The 10,778-nt window shown below is 34.3% G+C and overlaps 1 protein-coding gene and 1 long non-coding RNA gene across 2 annotated transcripts; both read right to left on the minus strand.

The window, feature by feature from the left end:
• Positions 1–3,517: 3,517 nt before the first annotated feature.
• On the minus strand, positions 3,518–6,024 carry LOC106293423 (transcription factor bHLH94-like). Its single transcript, XM_013729101.1, has 3 exons — positions 5,429–6,024; positions 4,463–4,849; positions 3,518–3,761 (listed from the first exon to the last, which is right to left on the minus strand). The coding sequence occupies exons 1-3, from the start codon at positions 5,861–5,863 to the stop codon at positions 3,678–3,680; spliced, it is 906 nt and encodes a 301-aa protein (XP_013584555.1). The 5' UTR covers positions 5,864–6,024; the 3' UTR covers positions 3,518–3,677.
• Positions 6,025–9,898: 3,874 nt separating this feature from the next.
• LOC106294224 lies at positions 9,899–10,532 on the minus strand. The gene is made up of 3 exons (XR_001260775.1): positions 10,429–10,532; positions 10,168–10,344; positions 9,899–9,914 (listed from the first exon to the last, which is right to left on the minus strand). It is a non-coding gene; the product is annotated as an uncharacterized LOC106294224 (long non-coding RNA).
• Positions 10,533–10,778: the final 246 nt, after the last annotated feature.

The raw sequence follows: 10,778 nt of genomic DNA on the forward strand, positions 1-10,778 counted from the left end.
ACTCATAATCATGGTAGACACTAGATCATTAGTTGATCCAAATCTAAACATGATTAATGGTCAAAGTAATCAAGCAAAGATAAGAAATTATGATCAAGATTAGATCTTTCACCCAAAAGTGGCTTTTGATTAGATAGAAAACAAGATAAGTCCTAAAATAAGGTCTAAAAAGTATTTATAGTGGCCTAAAAACGAGCTAGGTCGACCCAACAAGCATGGATTGACCTAAGATAATTTGGGTAAAAAGTTGGTAAAAACAGAAGTGAAGATTTTTCTAAGTGTCGCAGGTGGTTTTTGACATGTCATTTGGCCGCTGCACACTCTAGCAGCATGTTTCTTCTCGTTTGGCCGCTGCATCTTCCAGATATCGGGCAGGGAGTAGTGGATTTCTCCAGCGGCTTGTCTTGGCCACTGCATTTGGCCGCTGGGACAGTTGGGAACTCGTCTTATGAACCAAAATCACCTTTCTTGTCTCTAAATCATCTCCAAAGGTTCCAAACTCATCAAATAGCATCTCTATCACCTTATGGAGACAAATGTATATGCAATGCACCTAAATCTATTCAAAATGCATCTAAATGGACAAATTGAGGATTAAAATGGTTGCTAAAACTATGTAAATACACAAGATATCAATTTCTAGTAACGTTTTGGACTTTTGGACATCCTGGAAAAAGATTTTGTTTCGTCCTCTCCTGTGACTTATTGTATAATTAATCATTACCCAACTCAATTATTTATCACTAAGGTAAGGAGTCTTTTAAATTAATTAGTGATGGAAGAAATAATTAAATTTCTGGAATTATTAAATCATCTTGAAACTGATACATTCTCATAAATTAAGTAAGAAAACAAATCCATCAATTAATCTTATAACTATTCCTATGAAGTCATATTAGTATTTTGTACTCAGCTTTAAGGGGAATAACAAGAATATCACACATATTTGGTAGATGATCATGAACCAAATGCTGGTGATTTATTGGTTGACAGGTTCAATATAAATATTTTTCTTTGGGATTACGAGTCTTTTTTACTACGATTTCAATTGATCTTTGGCCATTCACAGATTTTTTTAATAGCAAAAAACCTAAATTTTTAAGGATTTTCAGTGAATTAATTTGGGTTTTAATCCCTCCAAATAAAAATAAATAAAATTTAATAGATCATATAAATGAAAAAATCATCAGCTATACATATATAACGTTTTCTGTCAGTAAATTTTTATCTAATTAACTAGATGATTCGTCAATTTGAAATTTTATAAAACGAACCTATTAAAACAGATGCTTCAAGCTTACTCAGACTAGAGTCTACGCTAATGAAAAGGTTGGTTATATGGTAATTAGTCTTTGGGAAATATAAGATCGAGACATCGTAACTAATGATGTGCATTTTTCTTTTCCATCATGATTAACAGACCGTTATATTCATAAAAATACTGTAGAAAACTAAGGGTTGAATTTTACCATTGCAGGATCTCAAAATGTAATATATCCAGCTAGGTAACATACTAACACTTCTTCCACCTCAGACTACTTCGGGACGAACCTCCTCGAGCGGTCGAGCCTATACGTTGGATACTGACTCAGACGTGCTGCGTGCATGTGCATCAAATACGTATTGATCAGGATAATTCGGAACTTAGTTGAAGGTGAGTCTGTGCTGGCCTGTTGGGTTTAAATATCATCATCATTGTAAGGATATACTAAATTTTTATTTGGCAGGCCGGAATAAAAGATGGTTTTATTTTGGGAAATTTGGTTTTCTTACTTTTACTTGCGTATAGAATGCATCTGTCCATTAAAACAGTTATAATACCGTTTCAAAAAATATTGAAAACTTACACCAACAATAATGAACAAAAATAAAATTTTACTTTATTATAAGCAATCTTTTATTTTTTATTCACACTCCATTTTTGCAGTAAATTATATAGAGGATGAGTATGGTCTTACCAGCTTAAAAGTCTAGAGTTTTAACATGTTTTAAATTCTAGCAATTAAATAATTAGATATCCGAATATATCTAGAAAAAGTAGAAACAAATCCACGTAATGAATATTTGTGGCGTACCCGTTTAGTGTTTTTTTTAAAGTAACCCGTTTAGTGTTTCATACGCATTTTAAGTTTAAGAGAGTAGTAGATGAAAATATCATGTATAAATACAACAAACAAACAAAAATAGGGTAAAGAGAAAGCTGCAAGATAGTGAATCTAAGCTGAAAACATAAAAAAGCTGCTGAAGAGAACAGTCAGCTATCTTTTAAGTGTTTTCATTTAGATATAATGAAAATCTTTTCACAGAAGTATGAATCATACCTATGGCTTTACTTTTTACTTTTCTAATGATACGTAGCTACTTTTTTTGCTTTTTAACCCTAAAAGTGAATATAGGTTCCATGTTCTTCGATAGATTGTTCTTCTTCATGATAAGACAATGATCATAGTCTCTCTTCTTCCATGAATCCCACGTACCACTGATTTTGTGTTCCAGTTTAACCATAAAACCCCCAAAACATGATTTGCTATTATGATTACTGCATACTGTACAAAACAAGTTTCTTTTCTTTTTGACGCTATCTCTCGAACAAAATTTTGGTTGGACTTTATATTTTGTAAGACGCAAATTTTTAAGACTCTGAATGGTGATGTGCGGGATAATTGCGGGACAAGTACGGTGCGGTTGTAATAGTAACAAAAACATATAGGCTTTGAATGTTACAAACCACTCCGCACCGTACCGCAGTTATCAGTAACAAAAATCGTTACATATGCCATATTTATATACGTTTTTATAACTGTGAAAACCGCACCGCAGCTGAATCGCTTGTCCTGCACCGCTCAACCCGCAGTTACTATTCGGAGCCATAGATAGATTAGGTATATGTAAAGATTTTTGTTATTATTCACGGCGGTGCGGTGCGGAGTGGTTAGTAACCATTCGAAACCTTAGTTTTATTTAGCGCGTTGTTTAACTTAGATAATTATCGCATAACAATTATAAGGTTGAATGGGTTTGTATATAGAGTTGTCCACTAATATGGTTCACACATCGAGGTGAATAGTTTATGCATGTTTAGTCGGCTATGTGATTTTCTATAAAGATGTAAGTTAGTATATAAGAAGACAATTTTTGACAAAGTTGCCACAACAAGACATTCTTAGCCTTGTGTAATGATTTTTGGTTATTATTTATTCGAATTTATTTGCATTCAAAGACAAAGTATATACTGTCCATTACCACAAGAGAGTGTTTTATAAAATTGATTAAAGGGTTAAAAGTTGTACTCGCACAATTTCAAAGGTCCAATAAAAGATGAAAACCTTTTTCAATAAAGAGATCACATATATTCATTATTGTTTTAATCAAAATATCACTTAAAGAACATGGAGAAGAACATCAGCCACGCGTACGCCCAATAGCCAATTTTACCAACCTATCGACTTAACGCATGTAATGAAATTATCAACCTTTCTTAGATAATTATATATGTGTGTATATATATGGCATATAATAGAGGCCAACGACAACTGATTCATTACAGGAAACAAATGACAGATAAAATAAAGAGAAGCAGTAAAACTACATATATAAGATGAATCAGTAGTTCAGTTATTCGAAATAAATATAGGGAACAGGGAACATTAAATACTAAGTAAATTAATATTAAATTATTACTCTTCTTGAATTCTCCTTATGATTTGATTCAAAGCTGTTGCAATGTCGTCTACAGTATTCAGTTGGCTCCCTTCTTCGACCTGAATAAACCATTTTTTTCTTAATAAAATAAAGTATATATATAACCAATATTGGAAAAGGTTAAAGCTGACAAAATAAATGTACATTTTATAATAAAAAACTACATTTTGTTAAGAAACAAGCTTAATATGAGTGTCTCCTAAGTTAAAAAAAAAATATGAATGTCTCCTAAAACAAGTGGTAGCCTCACTTGGTTATCCGTACTCACTTCATCTACAATCTGATGACCACTACATATCCACACTGCATACACATGCATATATATCGATTCATAGAATCATATTCGTGTTTCGTTTTTAGGTTGGTCCCCTGATTCTTACATTGTAAATGCACGATTATGAAACTCAGATTATATTAAAGGATGATTTTGAGTTTGACCCACAACTACTGAAGCCAGCCCTAAGTAACCAAAGAAAGTAAGAATCATATTTTTTTTTTTGTTGCTAAGTAAAAATATCTATATACAAAGAAATTGATCTTAACTTGTTCGTCTTTGCAACCTTCTAAAACCAAGACATAACCATAACCAGTACTAATCCAGTTTCTCCCCGACAGTATAAGATTTTTAAAAAGTAAATCATCAGATTGAAACTATATGCACCACTCACCAATTAATCCCTCTCTAATATCTCGTGATTGATTAACTAAAAAGCAAACAAAATATTAGGGGTAAAATAAATGATGGAAAATTTATACGTACCTTGACGCTGATGGAGTAGAGAATCGAGTTGTCGAGAGTGGTGACATTGAGATGAAGAAGAGTTAGCCTTAGGCTCTGTATCGAATCTACGAGCTTAAGAAGCTGCCTCGGCTTCTTCTTAGACATTATCTTGATGTTCGCGTGGCCTTCCGCCACCGTCACTTCTATCTCTGCCGGTGAAGATGAGTTTTCCGTTGCTGATGATGATGATTTTGTCGAGTATTGAGGGTAAGTGAAGAATTCTGAGAAGGGACTCATCAATGAGCTAGTGCTTGTGTCAACTTCATGGGTCGTCGTTGTGGTTCTCCTAGGCTCCATTGATTGTAAGATGTGCTCTAACTCCTTTACATAGTTAATGGCTCCTCCTACTATCGACGCTTGATCTCCCTTTACCACAAAAAAAACTCGTTCAGATCGGATATGAATGTGGGTGGTTCATCCAGGATTTTAACAAATCTTTGAACGTTAGATAAATTACATACCCAAGTATCATGGTAATTGCATAAATTACTGGGTTTTTTTTGTTGTTGTATACTTTTATTAAAAAATCCCAATATTATTAACCCATATATACTCTTTTTTTTTATTAACCCATATATACTCATTCTAGAAAATTGTTGTCACATAATTTTTTGGTGTTAAATAGTAGTAATAAAGATCGAAATTTGTATCTTTGCATAAATTTACAGGGTAGGCGTTCTTCTTAATAAATCGTATTATAATCCAAATAATCTAAATCATTTCCATAACTTTATTTGTTAAATGATAATGTATATTTCATCTTTTAAAAAGAGTTATTTTTCTTTGGTTTGAAGAAACCTCAAAATACGCAAAAATATAGTAGTACTGGTACACCAAGGAAGTAAAACAAGGACACACACATCTGAAAGACCTATGAATTATAGTGACCAAATGATAGAAATAGTATATAAGTATATGTATGTGAGTAACTAAAGACTAAATTACCCTTTGAGCATATGACGACGGCATTAGAGAACGGAGTACGGCGAGGTACTCATTCATCTGTTTCCGGCGATTTCTCTCGACGGCTATGTGAGTCATTCTCTGGCTCTCGATCTCTTCCTTGTTCTTGTTGCTCCTCGTTCTCCTTCTCTTCCTCCTCGGTTGTATAGGAGGATGATTTTCCACATCAGTGGCGCGAAGATCAAGCTTTTCATCCAACAAAGGGATTAAAGGGTACTTATGATGATAGTCTCGCCATTGACGTTCTTCCTCATCTTTTTCCACAAAACTTTGTTCTTGGCCTAACGTATCAATGTTGTTCTTCGTGTCTTGAGCTACTACCTCTTCTTGATAAGACAAATCGTAAAACATGAAATCTTTGCAATTAGAGAGGTATCCGGATGTATCTTGCGGGTATACGACAGCGCCTAAAGGCATTTTTCAGCTCGAGATTGTTAAAAAAATTCAATTATATGGAAAGAACGGATTGAGAAATCAAGAGACGGAGAAAGAAGGAAAGGAACAAAATTAAGACAGAAAGTGTTTGTCGCTCTCCTTTTTTGTCTTGAGGGGGAAATAAAGGCAAAAGGGTTAAGACCCACAAAAAGAAGCTAAGAGCATCATTGTCCCTAAAATCCCAAATGGGGTTTCTTAATTTTTCTTTTTTACTTTTTCAAATTAAAAAAAAAAATGAACCAATCGTGAGCCGCCACGTGTTAGTGGAGCCCGAGAACAGTGTAAAAAACCCTTAAGAACCGACTAATATTTAGTAGTTTTTGTAACCGGTTTCTTAAAAAAAAGTGGGTCCTACGCGGGATCCACAGGCTAAGAAACCCTCTAGTATATCCGGATAAAGATGCTCTAAGCTTGTTATTAGTTATATAAGATTATTTTTTATATCGATATTAAGAACTCACCGGCACGGAGGAAGATAGATAGGAGAGTGAAAGAGGAAGTATGAAGATCAAACAAAAAGGTATTTGTTTATTATGGGGACTCTTGCATGCGGTTAGTCGATGCAGAGTACGTCTGTGAGACTATATGGTAACTATTAGTATATTATTTTGAAGCTCTCGACAGCTGACCCCAAAAAAGCTCCAAAAATCCAATACGAATAAGATTAAAAAAATTACTGAAGAGATAAAGTGAATTTAATAGAACTTTAATTGATATCTAAACGATCAAGGTCAATCTATTTATTACCAATTGAATTTAAATTAAATTGATAAGGTGTTGCTCAATGATTCTCGAAAATTCATAATAAACCTGAATCTAACAAGCTATCAGAGTCCAAATCTTAAATTTCCTAAACCCCTACTAATATAATTTTTTTGTCCGGGCATAAAGGTCATACTTACCCTCCCGATTGGATATAACTATCGTATTATACTTGCTCGACCAAATATATATATCTTAAAATTCTTAGATTTATGGCCGATAAGAAACATCATCTGGAGGAGGAGTATTAGAGATAAGTATCTCACTTCGAGAATTCAAAGATACCTTAATTAATATATAAAATGTAATGGTCAATCCACTTACTGCCAGTTAGTTTTAAATTGAAAATCCATGAAACTTGACAAGGTATCAGAGCCTGCTAAACCTGACTACGAAAAAGGTTTAGAATCGATCTTACACGCGTTTATAATTTGGCCCAAAAAGTGGCTTGTGCCCTCCTACTCAAAATGATGGTCTACGAGATAAATGGCTAGAAGAATCATTATTTCGAGGGATTATTTCGAGGGATCAGGTATTGGGATTACGTAGAGATTAATAGGCTATGTGCCTTAATCAGTGTGTAAGGATATAAGCTTCCACATAGTATGTTTCAATAGGACATGAGGACTTGATCACTCCATTTACCGCATATTAGTTTTAAATTGGAATGAAACTTGACAGAAATTGTAATAATATCAATATGGAAATAACTTTTGCATACAACAATATATATATATATATATATATATATATAATTAAATTAAATATGTCCTTATGATGTTAGTTGTTTTAGTTATCCCTAAACGCCATTAGCAGATAATTCTTTTAGTCCTATGTAATTTAAGAATAAACAATATTTATCAATAAATAATCTAGGTGAAGCAGTGAGAAGTGATTTTTAATGAGGAAAAATTGGAAAAATGAGACATTTTGAACTTTTGTTTGTCACAATAAGACTTTTCATACTTTTAGCAATTCTGAACATGTTTTACCCTTCTTTAATGAGAAGAATAGTAAATTAAATTTTAAAAATGTAAAAAAATATGAAAACTGTTGGAAACATAAGTATGACAATATATATGTTTAAACTTAAAAAAAAAATGGAATCATATTTTATTTTATCTTCTAGCTATAATTAGAATACTCATTCTGACAATCTATCTAGTTTATCTGTTTGATTCTAAGTTTTAAACATAGATATATCAAGGGTATATACCGTAAACTAACATTTCTTGTATATTCTAGCAAAGATAGAATCGGTTACGTTATAATAAAAAAAAATGTCTTCGGTATACCTACAGCTTGATAACGATATATAGCCACAACTCAATGATATATGTTGGTTATATTACGTGACATAACTTGTTATGCCTTTTATCTTATATGACGCATACAGGAAGAATACATTTCTCACTTAATTACGGTGTTCTGCTTAGGTAGTGTACATATTCTAGGCAAATCGTGAAAATATGGAAACTTCCATATTCGGTTAAAGAAGTTATCTAATTCTAAACTAAATCTGCCCTAAATCTCTCAAAATATATTTGAGAATATTTTCTCCACGTTCTTCTCCTCCTCCTCCTCCCACGATTTTTTTCTCTTCATTTGTGTTTCTCTCTTCTTCATCCACAAAGTCATCTCTTCTCTCTATCAATACAACATGGTTCTAATCTATGTTAAATCTGGTGAATGGGTGCCTAGTTGCAGTGAAGAGTGGAGTTTCGTGGTAGACAAAGCAAGGCGTGGTCGAAGGTAACATTAGAAACTACTACTCCATTGGAGAAGCTCAAGAGGATCGTGTGTAAGGATTATGGGGTGGACCTTAATGTTCTTAATACCAAATTCAGTTATTCGATAGTGAATCAAATAGGGAATCCTCCAATTATTATCACCAATGATCGGAAAACATCAAATTGTCAAAGCTATTTCTAAGTTTTGATACAAAACCACTCACGGGTTTTCCGTTTCATTATTCCGGTGAGAGTTTCTTCGTAGACGAGGAGGAGGAGGTGGCAGTGGTTCTTGATGAAGCCAGAGATGAGGTTGGCCCCATTACTCGCAGCATTACTTGCATCATTGATAGATATGGACCCTTCAAACAAGTGGATCTCGGAGGACTCGTAGATCCTTCTCTTAACCTCCCCGGATGTAGTAGCCCACTTGTGTTTGTGTGCTCTTATGTTCCTAGCTCTGTTGAAATCATGTAAACTGCCCCCCACTAAGGCAAATAGAGTATCAGTTAACTCTGCTGTTGTCCTTTTTTCTATCAGTTATCTTGTCTCTGAACATGGCCTATGCTTTCTTTACTTTTGTTCAGTCTTATTTTATATTTCCAATCAAAATACTTTTGTGTTGTGACCTTGTATGTATGGCTTCCTCCACCATGTATTTGAGAACACTATGATGAAACAGTGGAGATAGTAGTGAAAGAGCGCAGAGAGATTGGTAAAGAAAGTGATGAAGTTGCTTTGTCTACCACGAAAGAAAAGAAGAAGCATCGCCAAGGATGCTCTCTGTCTCTTCTTTAACCTCTAATAACTAATAACACAAATACATATCAATGTTTTCAGCTTCAACAACCAAGAATGTCATATTAATTAATACATATGCAACTAAAGATCGAGTATGAGTACATTGTAAAGGTGGGGTTTGAAGCTGCATTAAAGTAATAAACCATAGAAGGAAGAAAAAAACAAAACTTTGACATAATCCCAGATTCTCTAAAACCTAGTAGAAACCTGTTTGAAAAGACTGAAACACAAACCAACAAGTGATTCAGCAATACTGGCTGCATCATTCGGGTTTCTTGGTTCCTGTGATCTTTAGAGCACCTTCGTCCACCAACACTTGCAGCTCTTCCTTAGCCATCTCACGCACTTGATCATCTTGAGTCTCTAAGAAAGCATATAATATCCTTGAACTGCAGATAAAGAGGAGATTGAACACAAATTCAGATTTTAAGGACTTGCTTGTTTGCAAATAAAATGGATAAATGAGTGAAGTGATTAGAGGCTAACCAGTGTCCTTGAGCCCATGACCGACACTTTCCAGACAAGGCCTTCTTAAAAAGAATGGAAGCAAAAGTAGGGATGTCCAAGACCAGCCTTCTAATTGTTCGGCATGAGTGAAAGTCTTCCAGGATGTGCTGTGAACTCTTTTCTGATTCTTCAGGTTTCGGCTCTGCTGCTGCAGAGGCAATGGCTTGGTACAGCTCACGCAGATTCTCACTCAAAGTTAGCAAAAGAATACCATCACAGCCTCCCACGGCCACCTGATATATAATAAAACATGACAATACAGAATGAGACAACTGGAAACTTGCATCTGTTGAAGGGAGGAGATCAGAGCATACAAATACTGTATATACCCTAACAAATATGGTAACACAACCATTTAACTCTCTCCTATCGTTCTTATAACAGGACTAAAAAAATGATAGAAGCCAAAACTCAATACCTCATACATGAGTGGTTAGAAAACTACAACAAAAAAAAATCTACAAAACGAGTCCCACTCAAAGATACCTCAGCAAGGCCACTCTTGACTAGCAACTCCTGCCTTCTCAAAAGGGGATCTTTTTTACTGCCTGCAATTGTGACATTTTCTTCAAGACCGCTCTATTCAGTTACAATATCTTCTTGCTCGTCTTTCTCCTCCTCAGCAGATTCTTTGCCATCTGAGTCCTTTGTCTCAGACTTATCCTGAAATTGGATGGTAATTGGTAAATACAGGAAAGTTTTACATCCAGCTTAGTTAAGTAGATAGTTGGGGTTATATTCCTATACCATTAAGCACAGTGATGGAACAGACAGATCAAGAGAGGCCAAATCATCACGACTGAAATAACGTGAAGAATTTGGATGAAGTAACTGCAATAGTGGTCTCCTACCATTCTGCACAAAAAATTTAAAGCCATACGTTAATACTAGAAAAAACTCAACGTATTAGCCATTGATACCCTAAAGAAAGCAAAGAGGAAAAGTCTAACAAAATGTTAGATGTCATCTAGCCGAAGAAATGAGACTAAGATAGATGTCATCAAGCCGAAGAAATGAGACTAAGTACATTATTATCTTGGCATGCTTTTCAAAAATTTAATGTATTTTAAAAATACGGATCCGGATCCGGATATCCG

The sequence above is a fragment of the Brassica oleracea genome, chromosome C5 (genome assembly GCF_000695525.1).
Source record: "Brassica oleracea var. oleracea cultivar TO1000 chromosome C5, BOL, whole genome shotgun sequence".
Taxonomy (NCBI): domain Eukaryota; kingdom Viridiplantae; phylum Streptophyta; class Magnoliopsida; order Brassicales; family Brassicaceae; genus Brassica; species Brassica oleracea.